Below are 27,116 nucleotides of genomic sequence, written 5' to 3'. Positions count from 1 at the left end.
ACAAACTAAATGATCTCTCAGTGTATCAATAAGGCGATAACTGAATTGGCAATGTCTTGACAATTTCTTCAATTCAGCCATATAAGCTTTTGATTCGGCTTATGAAATCTAAAGTGTTCTGCAATCAATAATGGTTTCAGTTCTAAATATTCCTGTGTTACTGTTCACAATATCAGCAAAGCTCATTTCAGCTGGTTTGGTTGGAGCAGTGAAACTTCTAAGCAAACTGCATTCTCTTCCACCAATTGCACTCAGCAAAACCAGCACTTGTTCCTTATTGGCTATTCCATTTGCTTTAAAATACTGTTCAATTCATTCAGTATACATCATCCAGTCACTTGTTGTGCAATTGAACTAGTCTACGTTTCCAATGTAGCCAGCCATTTCTGCTTTTTATTTATTCTTTTGTCACCTGGTACTCACTGTGAATGTATAAACATGTGAATGTTGTCCATTTCTGCCCCTTTCTTTTAAAGTCAACCACCTCTCTCCCCTTGTGAAGAATTATGTGTTGCACCTTTTAAAATAACTTGAACTTTTTGCTCCATCTGTGAAGAAAAAATGTGCTGCACTTCACCAGGTGGTTAGTTGCCTCGTTTTATTTTTAAATCGTTCTTGTCGCCACTGTAATGTTTTGTAACTCCACAAAATAATTGAAAGAAAACATGGAAGCCAGGGAAAACCTGTCTACTTCATTTTACTTTTTTTTTTAACGGAGGCACTAAATTTGACATGGTGGTGTCAAATGCTTGATCAAATAATAATAACCAAATATTAATGATGTATTAAATACACTACACATAGATTCATTGACCATTCAGAAATCTGATTGCAGAGGGGCAGTAGCTGTTCTGAACCATTGAGCATGGGTCATCAGGTTATTGTACCTCCTCACTGACAATAAGTAACAAGAAGTTGTGATCCTTAATGGTGAGAGTCCTTAATGATAGATGCCAATTTCTTAAGGAACTGCCTTCAGTGTTGGGGGAGGTTGTACCTGCGATTGAGCTAGGTGAGTTACAAACTTCTGCAATTTCTTGTGACCCTGTGCATTAGAGGCTTCAGACCATGCTAGAATACATGTTAGAATGTTCTCCGCATGCTTCAACAGAAATTTGCCACATCTTTGGGTGACATAACAATTCTGCTCAGACTCCTCAGTCCTGTATGCCTCCTCATTGCCATCTGAGATTTTACCAACAACAATGGTGTCTCCTGCAAATTTATAAGGGATTATAAATCAAACAATTTATACTGGTTGTGCTCATTGGATGGGTGTGATTACTGAAGAAGGAACAGGAAATGAAGTCCTGGATGGAACAGTCCATTTGGAATACTGAAAGGAATGAGGAAGAAGTTTCTGGTGTTAGAATTTCACTAGAGATGCCCAAGGCTGATCAGCTCAATATGGATGAAAGTGGAATGTACTATGAGGAAAGGGGAATCCTACTCCTACTGTGGCTGATATGAGAGCAAGTGTGAGAAATAGAGATGTATCTGAGAACACAATCAACTATGGTAGATGAGAAGCAACAGATGAGAAAAATGTTTATCCCTGGGGTTTCTTCCAAAGTATTTACAGCATTCTTTTTCAAATCTCCTACAACCACTATGTTCTGCTCTCTCAGTAATAGGATGTTGTCTTTTGTTCCCTACCTGTCTTTATTTATATTCCTGTTTTTATAGGATTTACAAATGGATTAGTAATGATTAACCTGCATACACCTTCAGCACACCTGGACATCCCTGAGCTCCAATTTATTCACGGACATTCTCTTTGTTGTCTCTTTGTCTGCACTTAACAAGCATGCTTATTTTCCTTCATTCTACAACTTAATGCATGTTTATTTTTTAAAAGTTTCCAGGTATGACAAAGAGTTATCGACCTGACTTGAAACATTAATTCACAGATCCTGCCTGACCTGCTGTTATATCTGAAGCCAAAATATTGAATGGGGATAAAATAATAAAAATTAAAGGGTATCCAAGAAGGCTGTTGGTAAAGTATGAATTATTTGTTGGGAATCACAAGTCTAATGCCCGTGATTGAAACACTTGCTAATAATTCATTAAAATATTATTTATGCTGTTGGGATTTTTGTTGAGTGAAAATTAGAAATCTATTTTTAATATTTCCCTTCCGAAACACAGTAGAATATTTTTCTCATGGTACTTCAATGAGAAGTACTGGTTCCCTGAAGTTCGAGTTTGAGTTTAACAACTAATAACAAGCAAAGAACTGACAAAAAAAATGATAAACAGCAAGGGGGCGGCATGGGTTAGTTTTGAATTAGAATCATGTGACTGTACAAAGTGGCGTCTCAATCGTCCAGCTACACCAAACTGTTGAATTGACAGCTGGACAGACCGAGCCTCTGCTTCTCTCGGTCACTGTATGGTTAGAGGTGAGTGTGTCTGACGTGGCTCCGCAAGATTCGGCTCCTGGGACTAGTCGTGGGTTGACTCTATTGGATAAAATTAATCAAGGCGGCATGTTTGCCACCTACAGTCAGGAGGCGTAAAGCTGAGCGCAACTTACACAAACACGCATGCAAAGACGGCCACTCGTTTGCATTAATTATGAATTTTCAGTTCCTGTTTAGACTCTGCTGCTGAGTTAGTGACAATCTGAGGTGTCCACTCGTGGCCTGCCCCTGTAGAATTGCTGTCCTGTGGTGGCTGTTGAATATGGACAAGCTTTGTGTTACCGTGGATTTAGAGAAACTTTCAGTGAAGCTGGACTGACTTTCCAAAATTGCCATAATAAAATTATCTCGTGTTTGGTAAGTTCGGCCCATTTCATTCAATATATCCTTTGCTTTAGGTCCAGCTCTTTACTCCCAGCAAGTGGTTTTATAAATGATGGAAAACAGGTACTTTTAAAGGAGTTAATAAGGTGTACTTCCCAACTAAAAGTTATCTGAAGTGATCTTTAGGTGGTAATGAGATTTCTTTAAACAAAACTTAAATGACATATTTCTTAGCGTGATCAGAAACTTAAGTTTACATTTGATGGGATTATGATGAAGTTAATGGGTTTTCTAACCAGATTCAAATCAGAATTTGCTTTGTGCATACACTATTTGGTGCACCGCGTTCATATTTTATCACTACGTACAGGCTGCGTTTTCCTAAAACTGGTTCCTCATTATTGTGACTCAGCAGTACAGTTAACGTTTTGGAAACGATGCTTCGCCAGCGTAGTTCACGTTAATTGGGCTCATCACCTCTGGAACGTTTGTACCGACTGAGGAGCTGTTAGGCCAATTATTTTGACATCACTATATAGTGTAGTTGTGAAGCCAGGGAGTGAAAGGGCTGGGTATTGTTATTACAACCTGGACACGAATTCGCTTTATCCACCTGTAGTAGAGTTAAACTTAAAACCCACGATTATATTGCAATAGTTTATAAATACTTCCAGCAAGTTTTAATTTTGAATTTTAATTCTCTTACGTTTGAAAGTGGATCGTGCTAAACTGTTATCTCCCCACATTTTGCTTTTCATTCTGACGGGTAGATTGATCTTAAAACTATTAAATAAAGAGACGGTAGCTGAGCATTCTATTTCTAACACTTTTCACTTTCTCCGTCCTAAAATAACTTTGTCCTTTTACCTCAACATCACCACATCCCTCACCATTTAGGACATCTCCAACGTGGTACTGTCATTAAAAAATTATTCTGAAACGACTTTCAAAAAGTATGTTGTCTCAACAGCTACCAATAATACACGCTATCTTTCCTTTCAGCTGCAGGTGGTGCAATGTTCGTTTTGCTTCCCCGTCTGCAAGCCTGACAGGGGAGTAAAGCAGGTTGTTGGCTGCTTGACAGATTAATTCTCTGACTCGCTCCCTCTTTGACGTCTGTTCTTGGTCTCCCTCAAAGTTTAAATGAGAAACCGCACCCCGTCTTTTAACTAGGTGCATTTCAACCTGTGAACTGAAAGCATTGGTTCAAATGGTTCTGTTGATCATCAGAGAATGTATTCAGTACACAACTTGTCTTCGCAGACGTCCCCGAATAACAAGAACCGCAAAAGATTGAACAGAAAAACGGTAGAACTCCCAAGCCCCCTCTTCCCCTCCCCCAGCAAGCATCAACCAACGTATTATGTACATTTCCTTTAGAACCCTTGTTTGTCCAATTCCCATACCTTACCCAGAACTATCATTTCTGTTGCTTCTAATTTTCCTGCCTTCCACACTATCACAGATCTTTTCATTTGCTCTACACATCTCAAATTCTCTAAAGCCAAAAGCTAGCTCTATGCTTCTTGAGAGATGTTATCTAATTTGCTGAATATTTTCAGAATTGTGTTCTGTTTTGATAATTGTCAAATTTGTTGCTTTCCCTTCTAACTGAGACACGTTTCATCTCTTTGTGTTACTCTGACATGCAGCAAGGAATGAATCTTTACAATTAATTAGTTGAGAGCCTCTGAATAAACCATACATATCCTTCACTTTGCGATTCATTAGGATTGAATTATTGGTCACATTTAGAAAGTCACATTTTCTCAAGATTTAGAAAATGGGCGATGAAGCAAGATTTACATTTTGTCGAACTTGTCATCTGAAAGATGACTGTGTGTTAAGGCATATCTTTCATCGAAAATGTGAACAAGCAAACAAGGTTACCTAACAAGATATTGCATGTGTTTGTTTCAGGACATGATTACATTGACTGTTATTTAGTGGTAAAACAAAATTCAGAAAATATACTCTTTTTCTGAGATGTTACTGTTTTAAATGGGAATGGTTTTGCACTCTTCACTAAGGAAATTGAATGGTTTGTCAATTTATTGCCTTCTATCAGTATGGGAATAGTATGATGTAGACAAGGCATATCCATGCCTGTAACAATCTTATTCGGAAGAGAGATGTAGCAAGTAAAAAGCATGCTGTAGTTTTACAAAATAAGTTACTGTAAATGGTTCTGAGTTATTTTGTTGAATTACAGTAGTGCAATAGTGTACAACTGTGCATTCTTTCACCTTAAGCACTGTTCTGAGGAGTGAGTGGACACAGATTCAACTTCTTTCACTTTAGTTCCTGCAAAATATTGTCACTCTGAGGAAGTGCTGACGAAAAAGCAACACATTTTTCTACATGAAAGTGAGAATGGGATCTGCTAGTACAACTTCCTTAGGTTTGCATTGATTTTGTCAATTTATTTTTAGTTGACAGCATTGATTCTTACCAACAGCTCTCAGGCATCTAGTCCAAACATGCAAATGTGTGTCCAAGCAGTGTGTTTTGGGTCACTGTAGAGAGGACTAATCCTCACTCTGTATCACTGGTACACCTGATGTTCTGATTACAGCTCAGAGCTATTTCTGTTCAGTAGTGCTGAAGGCATTTATAGTCCTTAATTGTCATTCCTGCTGAGAATCATTACGTCTGCATAAACTGTAACTGGGAACTCTACATTTTGATTTATGTAACTTACCAAATAACCAGTACTCTTACCTAACAGACCATACTTTGATTATTTTAGATTAAACTAAATTGTTTTCAGTTTTAGAAGGTTTGGTAAATAGAGCACCCAGATATAAGGTAAGAGGTAAACTAACTTGGCATTATGAGGGACAGAAAACCTCTGAGTTATGATCTGGAATACACTGCCTGAAATCATGCAGAACAAAAAATAATAGCCCCTGTAGGTTTATAAAAATCCCAGGGCTATGAAGGAAGTGCAGAGGAGAGGGGATGGTTGCAAGGAGAATAACTAATTAGGTAGTTCAACCATAACCTCCATAAAAAACATTGGACTCGCTGCCTTTAGCTTCTGTGGGGGATCTTTCCATAATTCCAGAAATAGCTGTACTATTATAAACAACAGACTTGACAATGAGCTACCTAACTACTAGCTAGTCTGCCTTCAGTTCAGATATTATCTATGAACCTTAGAAGGAAAAATAAGTGGGGAACAATGACAAAGATAATTTTTAAATTCTGGAAGGGAAATTGTTGAGAACATTTAATTAACATAAAATAGAATTCATACATTATTTGAAGTTCACTTTCCATGAAGAAGCAAATATTTCTGTATGTTGTATTTTAAAGTTGTAATTAATCTTAGACATTTGAATTAATAACCTTTGACCCCTCTAAAACTTTTGTCTTCTCCAAAGCCATCCATTTAGGTACAATCTCAGATTGACTGAGTGAAAATCATGTCAAGGTCCATTATCTTATCAATGTCCCTTTGCTGCTTCCTTCCCATAAATTATTTCTACATCATATTTATAGAAATGTTTGTAAATGTTAACACTTCTTTCTAGTCACAAATGCAAATTGCTGAAATATTGAATGAGTAGAAGGTTTGCTAATAGAGTTTGGTAGCACTCCATTGCCAGCTAAGCTATTCTGAGAAGTCACAATCAGAATCAGGTTCATTATCACCAGCATGTGACGTGAAATTTATTAACTTAGCAGCAGCAGTTCAATACCCAATCTAGCAGAGAGATAAAAAATAAGTAAAATAAAACATAATAAATAAACAAGTAAATCAATTATGTATATTGAATAGATTTTTTTAAATGTGCAAAAACAGAAATACAGTATATTTTAAAAAAGTGAGGTAGTGTCCAAAGCTTCAATGTACATTTAGGAATAGGATGGCAGAGAGGAACAAGCTGTTCCTGATTCGCTGAGTGTGTGCTGTCACCTGATGGTAACAGTGAGAAAAGGGCATGCCTTGGGTGCCGGAGGTCCTTAATAATGGATGCTGCCTTTCTGAGACACCACTTCCTGAAGATGTCCTGGGTACTTTGTAGGCTAGTGTCCAAGATGGAGCTGACTAGATTTACAACCTTCTGCAGCTTCTTTCGGTCCTGTGCAGTAGCCCCTCCATACCAGACAGTGATGCAGCCTGTCAGAATGCTCTCCACAGTACAACTATAGAAGCATTTGAATGTATTTGTTGACATGACAAATCTCTTCAAACTCCAAATAAAGTATAGCTGCTTTCCTGCCTTCTTTATGACTACATCAATATGTTGGGACCAGGTTAGATCCTCTGAGATCTTGACACCCAGGAACTTGAAACTGCTCACTCTCTCCACTTCTGATCCCTCTATGAGGATTGGTATGTGTTCCTTCATCTTACCCTTCCTGAAGTCCACAATCAGCTGTTCCGACTTACTTACGTTGAGTGCCAAGTTGTTGCTGTGGCACCATTCCACTAGTTGGCATATCTCACTCCTGTATGCCCACTCGTCACCATCTGAGATTCTACCAACACTGGTTGTATCGAAAGCAAATTTGTAGATGGTATTTGAGCTATGCCTAGCCACACAGTCTTGTGTATAGCGAGAGTAGAGCAGTGGGCTAAGCACACACCCCTGAGGTGCACCAGTATTGATCATCAGCGAGGAGGAGATGTTATCACCAATCCACACAGATTGTGGTCTTCTGGTTAGGAAGTCGAGGATCTAATTGCAGATGGAGGTACAGAGGCCCAGGTTCTGCAACTTCTCAACATCAACTTCTGCAACGTGAGGCTTGTGGGAATGATGGTATTAAATGCTGAGCTATAGCCAATGAACAGCCTCCTAATGTAGGTGTTGGTGTTGTCCATGTGGTTTAAAACTGTGTGGAGAGCCATTGAGATTGCATCTACCATTGATCTATTGCGGTGTTGGGCAGATTGCAATGGGTCCAGGTCCTTGCTGAGGCAGGAATTCAGTCTAGTCTAGCCATGACCAACCTCTCAAAGCATTTTATCACTGTCGATGTGAGTGCTACCGGGCAATAGTCATTAAGGCAGCCCACATTATTCTTCTTAGGCACTGGTATAATTAATTGTTGCCTTTTTGAAGCAAGGGGGAACTTATGCCCGTGGCAATGAGAGGTTGAAAATGGCCTTGAATACTCCCGCTGTTTTGTTGGCATTGGTTTTCAGAGCCTTATCAGGTACCCCATTGGGACCTTCTGCCTTTGATCATGAAATTAATTCACATGTGAGCTAAGCTGCCAGTTGTGCCTCTGTTCGTGTTACTCTCGCATTTGGTCAGGTTCCTGACAAATTCCAAAAACTTGAGCATAAGAAACCCAGGCTGTGAATTTTGTGCAATAAAGAATACCACACTGCCATCTTTCTGATTAAATGTTCCACGTACTGCCAATATGGATGATAAACATTTCAAAGGAGGACTTGTAAGTGCAAGAAAATTATCTATGTATCCTGGTCAATCTTATCCTTCATTTTTTATCCTTTCCAAAAAAAGATTCACTTCAAAAGGGAAGAGATTACAGGCTACTGTGGGAGGCAAGGGAGGAGATTGCTGAGCCTCTTGCGATGATCTTTGCGTCATCAATAGGGACGGAAGTAGTGCTGGAGGATTGGAGGGTTGCAAATGTTGTTCCCTTGTTCAAGAAAGGCAGTAGAGATAACCCAGGGAATTATAGAGCAGTGAGTCTGACTTCAGTGGTGGGCAAGCTGCTGAAGATCCTGAGAGGCAGGATTTATGAGCATTTGGAGAAACATAATCTGATTAGGGATAGTCAGCATTGCTTTGCCAAGGGCAAATCATGCCTTATGAGCCTGAGTGAATTCTTTGAGGAAGTAACAAAACACATAGATGAAGGTAGAGCAGTGGATGTAGTGTATATGGATTTCAGTAAGGCGTTTGATAATGTTCCCCGTGCAAAACTCCTTCAGAAAGTATGAAAACATGGGATCCAAGATTACTTGCTTTCTGGATCCACAACTGGCTTGCCCACAGAAGGTAAAGGGTGATTGTAGATGGTTGGTATTCTGCATGGAGTTCGGTGACCGGTGATGTTGTTCTGGGATCCCTCCTCTTTGTGATTTTTATAAATGACCCTGATGAAGAAGTAGAAGTGTGGATTAGTAAGTTTGCTGATGATACAAAGGTTGTGAGTGTTGTGGATAGACTGGAGGGTTGTCAGAGGTTACAGCGGGACATCAATTGGATGCAGAACTGGATTGAGAAGTGGTGGATGGACTTCACCCCAGATAAGTGTGAAATGGTTCATTTTGGTAGGTCAAATTTAAAGACAGAATATAATATTAATAGTAAGACTCTTGGCAGTGCGGAGGATCTGAGAGATCTTGGGGTCCATGTCGATAGGACACTCAAAGCTGCTGTGCAGGTTACTGTGTTGTTAAGAAGGTGTATGGTGTGTTGGCATTCATCAGCTGTGGGATTGAGTTCAAGAACCTTGAAGTAATGTTACAGCTATATAAGATTTTGGTCAGATCCCACATGAAGTACTGTGTTCAGTTCTGGTCACTTCACAACAGGAAGGATGTGGATACTATAGAGAGAGTGCAAAGGAAAATTACAAGGATGTTGCCTGGATTGGAGGGTGTACCTTATGAGAATAAGTTGAGTGACTTAGCCTTTTCTCCTTGCAGCGATGGAGGATGAGAGGTGACCTGATAGAGGTGTATAAGATGATGAGGGGCATTGATTGTGTGGATAGTCAGAGGCTTTTTCCCAATGCTGAAATGGCTAACACAAGGGGGCATAGTTTTAAGGTGCTTGGAAGCAGGTATAGAGGGGATGTCAGGGTAAGATTTTCACAGAGGGTGTGTGTGAAATGCACTGCTGGCAGTGGTGGTGGGGGCGAACACAGTCTGTTGTCTCCAGTACAATTTTCTACACGGTGATATGTTGTGGTAACGGCATCAACATGAGTGATGCCAACAGGCTCAATAAAATGCTTAAGAATGCTGGCTCTGTTATAGGAGTCAAACTGGACAAACTAGAGGCTGTGGTAGAACAAAGGACCCTACGGAAAATCCTGGCAATACTGGGCAATGTTTCTCACCCACTGCATGCCACCTGAATGGAGGAGTACTTTTAGTAATTGACTAAGACAACTCCACTGCTCCAAAGAGCGCTATATGAGGTCATGCATACCCTCGGCCATTAGGCTCTATAATGACACAAAAATACACCTGTAGATGCTGTGGATCAAAGAATACGTACACAACGCTGGAAGAACTCAGCAGGTCAGGCGGCATCCGTGAGAAAAGAGTGATAAAACTTTTCTCATGGATGCTGCCCGACCTGCTGAGTTCTTCCAGTGTTGTGTATGTAGGCTCTAGAATAAGTCAATCCATAGCCGGGGTAGTGATGACTCCCTCCTGTTAGACTGTTTGTGGTACCCTGCCAGCAATGGCGGTAGAGGTGGATACAATAGGGTCTTTTAAGAGACCCTCAGACAGGTACATGGAGCTTAGAAAATAGAGGGCAATGTGGAAGGGAAATTCTAGGCAGTTTCTAGAGTAGGTGGCATGGTCGGCACAACATTGTAGGCCAAAGGGCCTGTAATGTGCTGTACATTTCTTTGCTCTATGTTCTAAGGTATTACATTGTACAAAAATAAACTTTGACTATGCAGTGCTATAAAGTTAAGTTATCAAAAAATGAAAGTCACTATGTTGCCAATGTACTTGATTGCGTCTGATTTGTTTTTATACTTTGAGAATACAAAATGGATGGAGTCAATACAAGTTCTGTCTCCAAATACTTAATTCGTTTATTTTTAGGGCAATGAATGGATTAATGAACAAATGCATTTTATACTGTGTTTAATAATCCATATAGATTAAAAAACCTATTAATGCCCAGTAATGTAAGTATGTTTTCAATGGGACTGTGATTTTTAAAAAAACCTTGTGCTTGGATTGGTGTCCCTAACTAGAGATGTGAAAAATATCATGAACACAGAAGATTGTGCAGATGCCGGAAATCTTGAGCAACATGCACAAAATGCTGGAGGAACTCAGCAATCAGACAGCATCTATGGAGAGGAAAATGCAGGACTGATGAAGTGTCTCAGCTTGAAATGCTCCTCCATTGATGCTGTCTGACTTGCTGAGTTCCTCCATCATTTTGTGCACGTTGCTGAAAAACTATGAATGATTTCTACCTGCAATTGCAGATTAAGTTGAGCTGACTAGGATTCGTACATAAAGACTGAGAGATACAGCACATAAACATGCCCTTTGGCCCACTGAGTCCCTGCCAACCACTAACTATACTTTGGTATATACCTCATTCAGCTCTTGAAAGCAACTTTGGGTCCTTTATGTGACAGGCAAATAAAACTAAAACTCCTATGTTGCAAATAAAATTCTTGTACACATTTACTTCCTAGAATTCCTGTATTTATAAATTATACCTACTTGAGTAGAAGAAGGCAATGGCAAACCACTTCTGTAGAAAAATTTGCCAAGAACCATTATAATCGTTGAAAGGCCATGATCACCTGCATCATATGATGTGGCAGATAACGAACCAACCTATTTGAGTAAGATTATGCAAATTCATAAACACATTCATACACTGTTGCATTGGAGAAAAAAAGTAAGGATGGAAACAGTAAGGGAAATATTTTTACCTAAATATTAAATTATTTTCCAAATTCTAGTGACATTGCAGAACTGTAGTGGTATTCCTAGTGAATATTTGTAATCTAAAATTGAAAATTCTATAAAATAGCCATTACTTTAGAAAGTAAAGCTTAAAGGGTTTAATCAATTTGCTGTGTTTATTTCCTTAATTTTTAAGAAGTATTGTTCTTGAGGTTACTTAAGAGCCTATTTATATAACTAGAACTCTCCATATTTTCGATATATTGATACAGAATTTGACATACACATTTCAAGAACTCAGTGTCTGTTGTTTTATGGCTATCTATTTGGTTATCAAAATAGTGGAATTTGTCTTATCCGTGTATACTCTGAATTTTAAAATGTTTCCTAATATGTAATATATTCTTGTTTCTAACTAAATGGTGATTTTCTTCAAGTGTTCTATACTGTTAGGAAAGAGTGGCTGACACTGGAATGCCTCAGTTAACTGCAGCTGCTGCCTTGCAGATTGGTTTATTAATATCTGCACTTCCTGCACAGTATATTTTAACCCGATGGTTTGGCAGTGATTCTACCCAACGCATCCAGGCATCAAGAAGGTACTGCTAAACACTATTTTTTTCTAATGTTTGTTGGTGTTTTTACCAATGTGTTATTGATGGGTAAAACTTTGCTTTGTCAGTATCAGCATCAGAGAGTTCTATGACAGGCTTGGCCAAGTGAAAAGGAAGTGTGGCAGCTCTCTGTGCTGTTTCAGAATATTTTGCAGTCAAATTTTCCAACAAGTTCAATCTTTTTTCTGTCAATATCTACTGCTGTTAACTGATATAGCATTTGATACTCATGATTCACTGCCTTATGAATGGCCTGGTGCTTCATATGACCCATTCAAACAGCTCTATGTTGGAACTCTGCAATTTACTCCACTCAATGCCTCTTTTCCCACAGGACTATTTAATATTTTCATGTTTGAAAGCATGGAGGGTTCGCATTAAATAACAATATGCACTAAGGTTTATATAAGGTACCGTATTTTATGTTAATTAGTTTGAATCCTCCATGCTTTCAGGTAATCTATACCAAATTACACTGAACTGCTGTTAGTACACGCTCAAGACCTTTCACCCTGCAACTTTTGATGTCCAAATAAGCACAATTAAAGGTAAATATTCAAACACTGCTTTCAAAGCTGTTGTACCTCCTCAGAGTGCGTTGCTTTTACCTTTGACTCAATATTGAAATTGCAACAAAGGGCTTTTCTTAAAATATTTAAGTAGTAGTTCCACATTAAAACCAGCCATGGATGTTATTGACCAGCATATTTGGAACATCTTAATGACACATAAGTGTTCTTTAATCTCAATTAACCACTTTGCTCCCAAAATTTTAATGAATATATAACCATCCCTTAATCACAAACAACATTGCAGAGTTTTAAAACTTTATTTTTTACTTCAGTTTCTTGTTTATTTCTCTGCATTTATTCCACCAGTATTTCCTAATCTGTATTTTGCCAATCATTTAAATATAATGTATATTCTCTTAATTTTGCTTCCTGTTTTTTTTTCAGTTTGTGTGCCACTGAGGATTTTTAGAGGGTAGCTGTGGCTTACTTTTTTGATGAATACTGCAGATATCCTCTTAGCAGTGAAGCACCAAAATATACTGGGGGAAGTCCCTTCTGTTTCAGTAATTGTATGAGGGGTGAACAATGTTCCTTCAGCTCTCTGAGCAAAGCAGACCAAGACAGTAGCTAATGCCTAACCAACCTGTTGTAAAGCTTCCATGTCTTCAGTTTTAGTGCTCTATTCTGTTACTAATATAGCAAATAATTCATTTTTTAAAATTCTGATGGAATGAAATAGGTAGGACATATTATCTGTATTATGTCCTATACCTATAATATAATAGGTAGGACTGAGGAGTTTTGAAGAATGTGTATAAGAGGTAGGATTCCTGTAGGTGCAGCCTGGTAAAATCAGAATGTTTTAACATCACTAGCATGTGTTGTGAAATTTGTTGTTTTATGGCAGCAGTACATTGCAAGACATAATAATAACAAAAAAACTATAAACTTTATATATATATATATATATAATAAAAATTAAATAAGTAGTACAAAAAGAGAGAAAAAAAGAAAAAAAAGTAGCAAGGTAGTGTTCATGGGATCATGACCCATTCTGAAATATGATGACAGAAAGGAAGAAGCTTTTCTTATAATGTTGAGTGTGTGTCTTCATGCTCCTGTGCCACCTCCTTGGTAGTAGCAATGAGAAGAGGGCGTATACTGGCTGATGTAATGATAGATGCTGCCTTTATGAGGCATTGCCTTTTGAAGGCACCCTTGATGCTGTGGAGGCTATTCCCATACTGGAGCTGGCTGAGTTTACAAATTTCTGTACTATTTTCTGATTCTGTGCAGTGGCCTCTCCATTTTGGATAGGAGTGCAACCAGTTAGACCTTATCTTCCAGTTTAGGATGGTGCTGGTGGCTAACAAAATGAGGAAAACAACTGCTTACTTTGCTTAACCACACTCTTTCTGGCAAACTTTCATAAAAGTAATAACCTGTAACTTCCCTTTGGACTTGGAGGCAATTCGATGTGATGGAACCAGGGCGAGGTGGCAGGAGCGTAGCCTAGAGCGAGGAGACCTGAGGTTTGATCAATTTAAGTGCCATGCCAAATTGAAAAGGTCAGGTACAGACCGAATCAAGGCAGCAGGGTGCAGGCTCTGAAGTGTATCGAGGTGATTGAACCCAATGTTTGAAAGTTGATTTTTCGCACTGGGCCAGATTAAAAAGTTCATGGTGTCGAGGCCCGAGGTGAGGTATGGGCCAGTTCAGCTTGCTGCTCCACGTCATCTACTCAGCTCCACACTGAACTCTGGGTCTCGGAATCTTTTCCTGGACCAGTTTCGAATGCTATTTGCTTGCAGTTATTTTTTGCACAATTTTTTTTCCTCCCTCTCTGCACATTGAGTGTTCGATAGTTTTTTAGAGATTCCTTTGGATTTCTTTGTTTTGTGGCTGTCTGTTAGGAGACAAATCTCTAGATTGTATAATATATGTATACTTGGATAGTAAATGTACTTTGAACCATTAGAATGCTCTCCACAGTACAACTGTAGAAATTTGAGATAGTCTCCTCAAACTCCTAATGAAGTATAGCCACTTTCATGTCTTCTTTGTAATTGTATGTGGGTCCAGAATTGATCCTCAGAGATGTTGACACCCAGGAACTTGAAACTGTGCTCACCCTTTCCACTGCCGATCCCTTGGTGAGGACAGATGTGTGCTCCCTTGACTTCCTGAAGTCAACAACCAATTCCTTCATCCTACAGCTGTTCGGTGCAAGTTTGCTGTTGCAACATTACTCAACCAGGTGATTTATCTCACTCCTGAATGCTACCTCATCACAATCTGAAATTCTGCAACAATAGTTGAGTCATTGGCAAATTAATAAATGGTGTGCAGCCACACAGTGGTGGGTGTAAAGAGAATAGAGCAGTGGGCTAAGCATGCATCCTTGAGGTGCAGCAGTGTTGACTGCAGCAAGGAGATGTTATTTCCGGTCTGCAGAGACAGTGGTCTCCCGGTGAGGAAGTCAGGGATCCTTCCAAGAGGGATGTTCAGAGGCCCAGGTTTTAGAGTTTGTTGATTAGAACATACTTGACATCCCCAAGTAACAGAATATCTGTTTTTTTTTGTTGACTTTGGAAGCAATTCCCCTTAATAATTAAGCTTAAATTATAGCCTGCAAATATTGTGTCAGAATTAGAATTACCTCCTGCACTGATAATTAGCTATTTATATAAAGACAAATTCACAACAGCTAATGGCTGTATTTTGATGAATTTCATTATTTCCACAAAGGGAGGGAGAGAAATTATTAATTTTGAATTGGCCCAGCAAGTAGATGCCAGAGCCTTTTTCTGTTGCAGTGTAAAAATATTCTCCTCGTTTTTTTTTGGATTGATGGTTGATTGAATAAAGAGAAAAGTGTTGCCCTACCTTTGTTATATTTAAAGGGAGATAAAGGATATTATGCTGTCACTGTGCAAATTTGCTACCCTATTTCAACTCAGTTGTTGATAGAGTGGATTGCATTTAAATATCTTCAGGAAGATCTAGTTAAATTCTGAGAGTTAACATACAATTCTTATCACAGCAAACTTGATGAAAGTGAAGTTGTTGCCTTGTTTAGTGCAGTTATAACCTGAGACCCAAAGAAAAGTATCTTAAGGATTTAAATGTCTAATGTTTCCATCATAATGAAGACTCAATCATATTGTCAGTATTTGTGGTCTCATAGTGAATTGTTATAAAATGAATATGTCAAAAGCAGATTAATCACAGTCCTGATGAAGGGTCTCGGCCTGAAACATCAACACTTCACTCGTTCCCATAGATGCTGCCTGTCCTGCTGAATTCCTCCAGCATTTTGTGTGTGTGTTACTTTGGATTTCCAGTATCTGCAGATGTGTTTCTGCTAATCACAGTTTTAATAGAGATTTGCATGAAATGTAAAAAGTAGTGGATTACTTACTTTGGTTCTTGCAAATATATTTCCTGTTGTCTTTTGTGGAAGAATTCAGATGTATATCAAGCAACTTTTAACATGAGTGCCTGTTCTATATTGACTGGTAAATGTTCTGTAATCTCTAACCATTCATCTATGTAATCAGTATTTGCTTCTAGTATACTGATTGTTACTTAATCTACTAAACAAGATTAAGAAATGAACCTCACCAGTTAAATTATTTTATTGCAAGAATTAATTGTATTTTGATAATGATTGAGATAGCTGCATGAACAATGTCTAAAATGTGTTGCAACACACACAAAATGCTGGTGGAATGCAGCAGGCCAGGCAGCATCTATAGGAAGGAGTACAGTTGATGTTTCGGGCTGAGACCATTCATCAGGACTAACTGAAAGAAGAGATAGTAAGAGATTTGAAAGGGGGAGGGGGAGATCAGAAATGATAGGAGAAGACAGGAGGGGAAGGGATGAAGCTAAGAGCTGGAAAGTTCACTGGCAAAAGGGATACAGAGCTGGAGAAGGGAGAGGATCATGGGACGGGATTTGATGTATTTGCTGTCCTATCTCTATTTGATATTCTTTTCCTTGCTTCATATACAATATTGTTAGATCAAAGAACAAGTCTTGTGCCTCAAACACTTTTTGATACATTTTAAGGGTACAACTATAAATTGTTGCTAGTAAGGCCAGTACTTATTGCTGATCCCTAATTTCCTTTGAGAAAGTGGCAGTGAGACTTTGAACTAAGTGGCTTTTCAGGCCATGCCAGCAAGCATTTGAGAGTCAATTACATTTGTAGAGACCATACAAGGGAAAGACAACAGATTTCTCCCCTGACCACCATCCAACCCAAAAGGTTAGTACTGCTCAGACTTTTGGTCCAATTCCAGATTATTTAGTTGACAAAATTTAAAATCCACATCTGTCATAGAGGGTTTTGAACTTGTGTTTTTGGACAATAAGTCTAGGCCTCTGGATTTCATACCTGCTAATTTAACCAAGTAGATTCAAAGTACATACATTATTGAAGAATGTATAAATTATACATCCTTGAGATTTGCTTGCTTCCAAGCAGCCACAAAGCAAGAAACCCAAAAGAACTCAATGTAAAAAAAAGTAAAGATCAACCCCCATTGTGCAGAGAAAGAAAGAAAACACAAATTGTGCAAATAGAAGCGAATGACAGCATTCCAAACAAAATTGAGTCCTTAGATACGAATCCCGAGAGCAGCCTGGAGTAGGCCCAAAGCCTCAGTAACAGCTCATATTAGCAGGGCAAATCGGTGCAAAGCTTTCAGACATGAAGCCAAACAGCTGGGGTCATCACAGCTGCAGTGCCACGGAGAGAGAAACGAACATCATGGGAGAGTGTGTGAAATCAGCCTGACTCTCGCCTCCAATCCCGGCACCCAGCCTTTCCAATCTAGCTGGTCTGGTGTTTGAATTGTCCAAAGAGCAGATCGTACCTTGCATTTGGACCCGGGCCCCTGCATTCTCACTGGTCTGTAATAATAATCACTTGTCATGAGATAGGCTTAACTGAGCACCATAGCCCATATGGAATTGTTTGTGTAGGAAATGTGAATATTACCATACAATCATACAGTATATAGTCCATTCCATTACTACGGAAAGCAATGCATTACTGAAAGGGAGGGATTACATTATTGCTTTTTGTGTTGAAAGACATTTTGAGAATATCAGACATTAGTTGCAGTTATTACAAAATAATTTACTTTATTTCATGCAAAGGGTCAGTTCTTCTTTCACTTTTTCCCACATCCTAATGTATTAAATCTTGAATTTTGATTCACAAAGACTAATCCATAGATGGAGTGAATTCCGAAAATCTTACTTAAGTTTGCAAGCATGGAAGGACTGGTTAAATGAATGGACTCTGAAGGAGAGGTAAGTTATTGAGCAACCCAACTGGTATCAACACTCTTGCCTGATCCCAATCAATGTTTAATACTTTATCTACATACATAGCAACCACCCACCTAAATCTGAGTCTAGAGTTTTATGAAAATATCACATGTAGTTTATTCATTTAGCTGTTTGGGTCCTAAGGTTTGCAATTCCCTTCTAAATTCTGTTTCCCGATTTCCCTCATTTTAAAAATTCTTACCTGTCTTGGTGACAAATTCTTTGGCTGAGATTTTAAAGTCTATTTTTCCATGGTGTTTACTAAGGGATGCCTAAGATATGAGGGTAATAAGGAGTGAGGTCTTGGATTATATGTATATTATGAGGAAGGTGGTATTTGCAGCCTTGAAGTGCATTAGGGTGGGCAAATCTCCAGGGCCTGACCAATAGTACCCCCAGACCCTCTGGAAGGCCAGGGAAGAAATTGCAGAGGCTCCACTGGTGAAGTTCCAGAAGACTTAGAAGGTGGGTAATAATGTTCCATTGTTCAAGAAGGGTAGCAAAGACAGGCCGAGGAATTACAGGCTGGTGAGTCTGAATTCATTGAATTGATTTGCCGGGAAGTTACTGGAGGGAACTCTGAGAGACAAGATTTGTATCACTTGGATTATCAAAGCCTGATCAAGAATAGTTAGCATGCTTTATTTTGTGTGGGAGGTCGTGTCTGACAAATCCTTTGTAGTTTTCCGAAGAGGTAGCTAAGGGGATAGATGAGGTAGGGGCAGTAGATGTTGCTTATATAGACGTTAGTAAGGCCTTTGATGAGGTCCTGTGTGGCAGCTAATCAGAAAAGTTGGTTTACATGGGTTTTGGAGGAACTAGCAATGTGAATTCAAAATTAGCTTGATGATAGGTGATGGTTAAAGGCCAATTCTCCAACTGGAAGCCTGTGACTAATGGGGTGCCCCAGAGGTCAGTGTTGGGACCTCTGTTATTCATTTTTTATTTAAATGATTTGGATGTGAGTATACATGGTATGATTAGCATGTTTGCTAATGATATTAAATTAGGGAGTCCAGTTGATGGTGAAGCAGGCTACAATAAATTGTAAAGCGATCTTAATCAGCTGGGGAGATGAGCCGAGGAATGACGTGGATTTCAATTTAGATGGGTATGAATTGACCCATTTTGGACTGTCAAACCTGGGTAAGCCTCATAAAATGAATGGTAGGTCACTGATAGTTGTTGTGGAATGGAGGGATCTGAGAATACAGTGGCTAATTTGCTGAAAGTGGCTGCGTTTCCCTGCATTTAAATAGGGTGGGGAAGAAGTCATTTGACATGCTTGCCCTCATCAGGCAGGCCATTGAGTTCAGGAGTAGGGACATTATGTGGTAGCTATCTCAGTCACTGATGAGACCACCCTTGGGATGTAGTGTAGTTTTGTTCATCTTGTTATAAGAGGTTGGTTACACTGGATCTTCATTCTCTGGAATGCAGAAGAATGACTGTCCTCAATAGAAGTTAATAAAATTGTGAGGGCTGTGAGGGTTATGGGCCAAATGTAGGCAACTGAGACTAGTGGGGAGGGTGCAATGGTCAGCATGTGTTGTATTACATTAAGGCTATGACTCCCATGTTCAGCCTGCTTTCTTAGCACAAGTCATCTTGGAATGTTCTTCACTGTTAGAAGAGCAAAAAAAAGTTTTTTTTTTAATTGATGCTTTTACCACTACAATTTCTGCATTATATATTTAAACTTGATCATTAAGTCACTATAATTTATGACTTAGAGGACTGATCATCTGCCAGGTTTTCTTGACAAGTAGAGTTAATTTCAGTAGTAAAATAGATTACTGCTCTTTTACTTTGTAGCCATGTGCTGCCTGAAATCAATGTGCTGACTTGTGTAATCCTTGAACTTTTCCTTGCCTGAATCATCTTTAATTGTGCTTACAAATTATCTTACCTACAAATTCAAACTCAAGGATGGTGAGGGAAAACACACACTAGCAAATCTGGCATGTAATATTCCCTGTGGTTTTTATTTTTTTTTTATTTTTCACTCTTCCATTTACGTGTCTGTTTATTGATTGGGTTAAGAGCTTTCGGAAAAATTTCAAATTTCATGTTTTCTGATGTCTGCAGATATGTTCAAAATGAGGACCCTCCTGGGGAATCCCCAGCTTTTGAAGTCTTGATGTTTAAAGAGAAGGATGGATACTTTGCAGGTATCATGTAGAGAAACCAGAAAAAATAATTCTTGTTGGTCAGTTTAGAACATGGCTATATAATTTAATCTTATATAGTAATCTCTACATTTCCCTAAATAAAAATGCCTCACTTTGTTTATTTTGTTAACCCTTTTCACTGAGCAGTCTACTCACTGTTTTCATTTTCTTTGTATGTATTATTTAAACTGAATGTTCACCCTCACTGTTGCAAAGTGGAGTCATGGCATTAAGTGCATCTTAATTTGATTCCCTTTTAAGCTCATACTGGGGAGTCTGTACAGGGATATCATTAGAGTTGCTTCCAAGTACTAGTATTGTATCCAAGCCAACATTTGGTATATTGAGATTATCCCATGCTACCCTTATCAGCAGCCTTAGAACCCACAAAATCAGCCTGCACACAAGCCTTTCTTAACCCTAAATTGGCACCTAAGAGGACAGGAGTGTAGGGATTGATTTGAGATATTTGCCTATACAATCCCTTAAATTTAAAAAATATCCTTCAAAAGATAATTGGCAGGTCAGCTTTTTTGAATTACGTTCCTAAACTATGGGATTCCATTCCTAAAACTATAAGGGATACAGACTCAGTTGACACTTTAAATACCAGCTCAAAACCTATTTATTTAACCTTGCTCTTAACTAACCATCTTTTTGTCTTTTATTTTCATGTTTTAGCCCATTATTATACTCCTCAAATTACCTTGTGTGAAAAGTGGTCTATAAATAAAATTGTTATTATTTGCAAATAGATCTTTTGGGGTGCTATTTCAAGAACAGCCCTGTGATCAGCTTTGTTGTATTTCCAGAAACTTCAATTCAAAATGAAATTCTATAATTTTCACACTTAAATGTAAAAAGTGGATGGTAATTATGTTTGGCTGGAGCAGCCTATTTTCTCTATAAGATCAATTAAAAACAAAATAGGGAACTGATAACTTCTGAGGCTAGGAATGAGATCCAGCTAAATTGATAAGACTCATTTTTCTAAAAAAAAGGCTTTAATAACATAGCACCAAAAAATTTGGAAGCAACAGTTTGTATTTTAAATTGTATATTCATAATGTTCCTGTTCAATAACATTTTTCAAAGACTGCAAATTAAATTTTGATTTTTACTTGTAAAACCTGCCATTTTCCACATTTTGTTAGGCTCACCTGAGCCTCGATCTCCAAGGCCCCTATTTGTCAAATACAGAGTGGGTGACGTCTTCAAGCACAGACGTGAAGGATTCCATGGTGTGATAGTTGGATGGGATGAGAATGCAAGAGCCCCAGAAGAATGGCTTAATGAAAAATATCCTTCAGACTTCCAGGTAATGCAGGCCCAATGAAAGGATATGGAAAAGCTGTGCATATAAATAAAATCATTGCAAATCTGGTTTAACTTTTCACTTATTTTAACCTTTAAACTATATCCGAGGTTGAGCATGTAATCATTTTTGTTCTGATATATATTTCACTATAACACACATGAAATACTGGAGGAACAGCAGGCTGGGGATCTACGGAGAGGAATAAAGATCCAATATTTTGGGCTGAGACCCATCTAATGAAGGGTGTCATTCCTCCCGCATGTTATTCTGGATTCCCTGCATCTCTAAAATCTCTTGTGTGTATATATTTTGTTTTAATGAATAAATTAAGTGATAGTTAAATGCTGTTAAAACTAAGTATTTACTGGTTATTTTCTGCTATCACTTCTGTAGTTGTATTGTATGGGTGAATAGGTGCATAACCAATTATCAATACATTTGTCTCCATAGAATTTGAAACATACTCCTCATTATAAGGTTCTTGTTCATGCAAATGATGGAACAAATTCAATAACACGCTATATTCCAGAAGAGGATATTGTCTTACTGACAGGTGTACAGGTAAGTGTTTGAGTTTGGGGATGAATGTACATTTGTGGACAAGATGCTGTATAAAAGCCAAGGTGAAGGTAGCCTCTTTGAGAATTTTTCAATGGTGCTTTTGGCAAAGATCAAAGTACCATTAAGCCTGTTGTTTATTACTTTAAATACTGGTTCCTATGTGTGATCAATACTAATTGACAATTGTGACATTGATGGAATGGCTGTTTTCAAATTGAGGAAAACTTTTTTGGATGGGTAATGAAGGAAAACTGGAAAGTTGAGGGGGAAAAAAGGAGTAGCATGTTAGCATTCAAATTAAAAAGAGAGACAATCCCTGGAGTACAAAATAATGCTTCTTTATTAAGCAAAAAACAAAGCAATGTGCATATATATAAATGAGAATGATATTTAAAAGGTTTATTACCTTATATAGCGTGTTAGAAGCATACAGCATGAAAACAGGCCAACTGATTCATGCTGACCAAGGTTTCCAGCTAAGCTAGTCTCACTTGCTCACATGTGGCTCATGTCCCTTTGAACATTTCCTATCCATGTTAAACTGTCCAAGCACCTTTTTAAATATTGTTAATGAATCTGCCTCAAACACTTTGTCAGCTCATTCCATTTACTGAACACTCTCTGGGTGGAAAATGTTTCCCTTAAGGCTCCTATTAAATTTCTCCCCTCTCACCTTAAACCAATGCCCTCTGGTTCTTGACATCCCAACCCTGGGAAAAAGACTGTGCTTATTCATGCTATTTATGTCCCTCATAATAAACCTCTGTAAGATCACATGATTTTCCTATGGCCCGTTGAAAAGAGTTCTAACCTGCTCAACTCTGTGCCTCAATTCCTGGGAACATTTTCGCAAATCTCCTTTGCATTCTTTCCAGCTTAATGGTATCTTTCCTGTAGCAAGGTGATCAAAAGTAAACACAATATTCTAAATGCCTTTGTTAAAGAAAAATAGATTGAAGTAATTGAAGAAGATAGCTAACAACACTTACAATCTCTAATCTGTTAATATTTTTTCCATCAACTTACTTTTACTTATAAACATTCAAATAGTTTCTCCTTCCATTAGTTTTCTTCTGTTCCTGGCATGGCAGACTGACCTTGTGGCTTAGAATATTTTCACTGGGTGCCCCTCCCAAATATCTTTTTATTAGATGTGAGCTTTGCTAGAAGGTATTTAAGTACATAGCATCACAACTGAAGCCAATCCCACCTTCACCCAGCAAACTCACAAATGTAGGTGTTAATAGGCCATAAGACATAGAAGCAGAATAAGGCCATTCAGCCCATTGAGTCTGCTTCACCATTTGATCATGGCTGATCCATTTCCCTCTCAACCCCATTCTTTTGCTTTCTCCCCATAATCCTTCCACAGATTCACCATCCTCTGTCAAAAGGATTTCCACCTCATCTCGATTCTAAATGGATGCCCCTCTATACTGAGGTTATGCAGTCCGGTCTTAGACTATTCCACTCCCTCTTCCTTAGGAAACATCTTCTCCACATCCAATCTACCCAGGCCTTTCAACATCCGATGGGTTTCTCCCCCTCATTCCTCTAAATTCTAGGGAGTACAGGCCCAGAACCATCACATGCTCCTCATACATTAAGCCTTTTGTTCCTGGAATTATTTTCATGAAACTCCTTTGAACCCTTTCCAAAGTCAGCACATCCTTTTTTAAATAATGGCCTCAAAACTGCTCACAATACTGCAAGTGAAGCCTCACTAGTGCCTTATACAGCCTCAGTATTACATTCTTGTTTTTATGTTCTAGTCCTCTCGAACATTGCATTTACCTTCCTCACCAGTGACTCACACCACAAGTTAACCTTTAGGGAATCATGCATGAGGAACTACCAAGTCGCTTTGCACCTTGCATTGTTGAATTTTCTCCCCGTTTAGAAAATAGCCTATGTTTTTAATCCTTTTACTAAAGTGCATGACCATACACTTCCTTGAACTATATTCCATGTACCACTTCTTTGCCCATTCTACTATTCTGTCTTAAGTCCTTCTGCAGCCTCCCCACTTCCTCAACATTACCTGCCCCTCCACCTATCTTGGTATTGTCTAAAAACTTGGTCACAAAGCCATCAATTCCATCATTGACATACAACATAAAGAGAAGCGGTCCCAACATCAAACCCTGTGGAACACCACTAGTCACTGGCAGCCAGTCAGAAAAGGCTCCCTTTATTCCCAATTTTTACCTCCTACCAACCAGCCAGTATTGCCAGTATCTTTCCTGTAATACTACAGATTCCTGCTCAGCAGCCTCATGCAGCATCTTATCAAAGGTCTTTTGAAAATCCAATTACACAACATCCACCAATTCTCCTTTGCCCATGCTGCTTGTTATTTCCTCAAAGAATTACAACAGATTTGTCAAGCAAGATTTTCCCTTAAGGAAACCATTTTGACTATCCATTTTTTTATGTGCCTCCAGTACCTCATAACCTCGTCCTTAACAATAATCTCTAACATCTTCCCAAATACAAGTCAAGTCACTTTTATTGTCATTTCGACCATAACTGCTGGTACAGTACATAGTAAAAGTGAGACAACGTTTTTCAGGACCATGGTGTTACATGACACAATACAAAAACTAGACTGAACTATGAAAAAAAAACATAGAGAGAAAAAAAAACAACTACACTAGACTACAGCATAAAACAGTGCAGGCATTACAATAAATAATAAACAGGACAGTAGGGCAAGGTGTCAGTCCAGGCTCTGGGTATTGAGTAGTCTGATAGCTTGGGGGAAGAAACTGTTAACATAGTCTGGTCATGAGAGCCCGAATGCTTCGAAGCCTTTTCCCAGATGGCAGGAGGGAGAAAAGATTGTATGAGGGGTGCATGGGGTCCTTCATAATGCTGTTTCCTCTGCGGATGCAGCGTGTAATGTAAATGTCCGTGATGGCGGGAAGACAGACCCCGATGATCTTCTCAGCTGACCTCACTATCCGCTGCAGGGTCTTGTGATCCGAGATGGTGCAATTTCCGAACCAGGCAGTGATGCAGCTGCTCAGGATGCTCTTAATACAACCCCTGTAGAATGTGGTGAGGATGAAGGGTGAGAGATGGACTTTCCTCAGCCTTTGCAGAATGTAGAGACGCTGCTGGGCTTTCTTTGCTATGGAGCTGGTGTTGAGGGACCAGGTGAGATTCTCTTCCAGGTGAACACCAAGAAATTTGGTGCTCTTAACGATCTCTACCGAGGAGCCATCGATGTTCAGCGGGGAGTGGTCGCTCCATGCCCTCCTGAAGTCAACAACCATCTCTTTTGTTCACATTCAGAGACAGGTTGTTGGCTCTGCACCAGTCCGTTAGCTGCTGCACTTCCTCTCTGTAAGCTGACTCGTCGTTCTTGCTGATGAGACCCACCACGGTTGTGTTATCAGCGAACTTGATGATGTGGTTCAAGCTGTGTGTTGCAGCATAGTTGTGGGTCAGCAGAGTGAGCAGCAGTGGACTGAGCACACAACCCAGGGGAGCCCCCGTGCTCAGTGTGATAGTGTTGGAGATGCTGCTTCCAATCCAGACTGACTGAGGTCTGTCAGTCAGTAAGTCTAGGATCCAGTTGCAGAGGGAGGTGTTCAGGCCCAGTAGGCTCAGTTTTCCAATCAGTTTCTGAGGGATGATTTATTAAATGCTGAACTGAAGTCTATGAACAGCATCCGAACATATGTGTCTTTTTTGTCCGGGTGGGTTAGGGCCAGGTGGAGGGTAAAGGCAATGGTGTCATCTGTTGAGCAGTTGGGACGTACGCAAACTGCAGGGGGTCCAGTGAGGGGGGCAGCGGGGTCTTGATATGCCTCATGATGAGCCCTTTGAAACACTTCATGATGATGGATGTGAGTGCAATGGGATGGTAGTCATTTAGGCAGGACACTGAAGACTTCATTGACTAACTTGTCCACAATTTCCTTTCTTCTGCCACCCTCCCTTAAAGAGTGGAGTGACATTTGCAGTTTTTTTGTCCTCTGGAACCATTCCAGAAACTAGAACGATCATTTCTAATGCCTCCATAATCTTTTCAGCTACCTCTTTCAGAATCCTGGGGTGTAGTCCATTTGGTCCAGGTACCTTCAAACCTTTCAACTTCCCAAGCACCTTCTCCCCAGTATGAGCAACTGCACTCATTTGTGCCCTCTGAGACTCTTGGAATTCCGGCATACTGCTAGTGTCTTCCACAGTGAAGACTGATGCAAATATTTATTCAATTTGTCTGCCATTTCCTTGTCCAGCAACATTTTCCAATGGTCAGATATCTACTCTCGTCCCTCTTTTATATATCTGAAAAGTGTTTTTGTATCCTCTTTGATCTTATTGGCTAGTTTACTTTCATAGTTAATCTTTTCCCTCCTTAAGGCTTTTTTAGTTGCCTTCTGTTGGTTTTCAAAACTTGTCAATCCTCTAACTTCCTACTAATTTTTGCTCTATTACATGCCCTCTCTTTTGCTTTTATGTTGGCTTTTACTTCCCTTGTCTACAACGGGTGTGTCATCTGCCTTTAGAATATTTCTTCTTCTTGGGAAGCATTTATCCTACTCCTTGCAAATTGCTCCCAGAAGCTCCAGCCATTGCTGCTTTACCATCATCCCTGCTAATGTCTCCTTCCAATCAACTTATGCTGGCTCCTCGCTCATGCTTCTGTAATTCCCTTTACTCCACTGTAATCCTGATACATTTGACTTTAGCTTCTTCTCAAATTGCAGGGTGAATTCTATCATATTATGTTCATTGCCTCCAAGGGTTCCTCTGCCTTAAGCTCCTTAATCAAATTAGTTCATTGCACAACACCCAATCCTATACTCAGATCAAGCTATTAGATTGAGTGGAAACTGTTGTTTACTCTTGTGCATTCAGAGAATTTGAAATGTACTGTAGAACTTTTTCCTCAGGCTTGGTGATTATTTTTGCATTTTGTTATTTTTAGGTGAACCATCCACTGTTGCCTTCTTTCTTCATTACGTTTGATGGACACCGATACATTATGATGCCATGGCTGAAGCAAATCTACCCACATGACTAAATAGAGGTTAACTTCCAATGCTGTAGGGAATGTAATTGCCAAAGTAGACTTAATGTGAAGCTTTTAAATTCACACTATATGCGATGAATACATGATGTACTTAAGATAATAGGACATTTCTTTAAATGGTTTTAAAATGTTACCATCACAGGAACATTCCTGTTGATATTTTCATTTGGAACATTAAATAAATACAAGTTGATTTGA

The 27,116-nt window shown here is 39.1% G+C and overlaps 1 protein-coding gene across 3 annotated transcripts; it reads left to right on the top strand.

Moving 5' to 3' along the window:
* Positions 1-2,317: 2,317 nt before the first annotated feature.
* On the top strand, positions 2,318-27,116 carry si:dkey-261l7.2 (uncharacterized protein LOC569751 homolog). 3 transcript variants are annotated; one of them, XM_059982356.1, is made up of 8 exons: positions 2,318-2,405; positions 2,593-2,783; positions 11,793-11,954; positions 17,717-17,806; positions 19,913-19,995; positions 21,150-21,313; positions 21,764-21,874; positions 26,814-27,116. In XM_059982356.1, the coding sequence occupies exons 3-8, from the start codon at positions 11,830-11,832 to the stop codon at positions 26,907-26,909; spliced, it is 669 nt and encodes a 222-aa protein (XP_059838339.1). In that variant the 5' UTR covers positions 2,318-2,405; positions 2,593-2,783; positions 11,793-11,829; the 3' UTR covers positions 26,910-27,116. The 3 variants fall into 3 exon arrangements, with proteins under 3 accessions (XP_059838339.1, XP_059838340.1, XP_059838338.1); XM_059982357.1 differs by lacking the exon at positions 2,318-2,405 and having other exon boundaries at positions 2,512-2,783; positions 11,809-11,954; XM_059982355.1 differs by lacking the exon at positions 2,318-2,405 and having other exon boundaries at positions 2,517-2,783.

The sequence above is a fragment of the Hypanus sabinus genome, chromosome 10, assembly GCF_030144855.1.
Source record: "Hypanus sabinus isolate sHypSab1 chromosome 10, sHypSab1.hap1, whole genome shotgun sequence".
NCBI lineage: Eukaryota > Metazoa > Chordata > Chondrichthyes > Myliobatiformes > Dasyatidae > Hypanus > Hypanus sabinus.
This window is presented reverse-complemented; position numbering and strand designations above follow the sequence as displayed.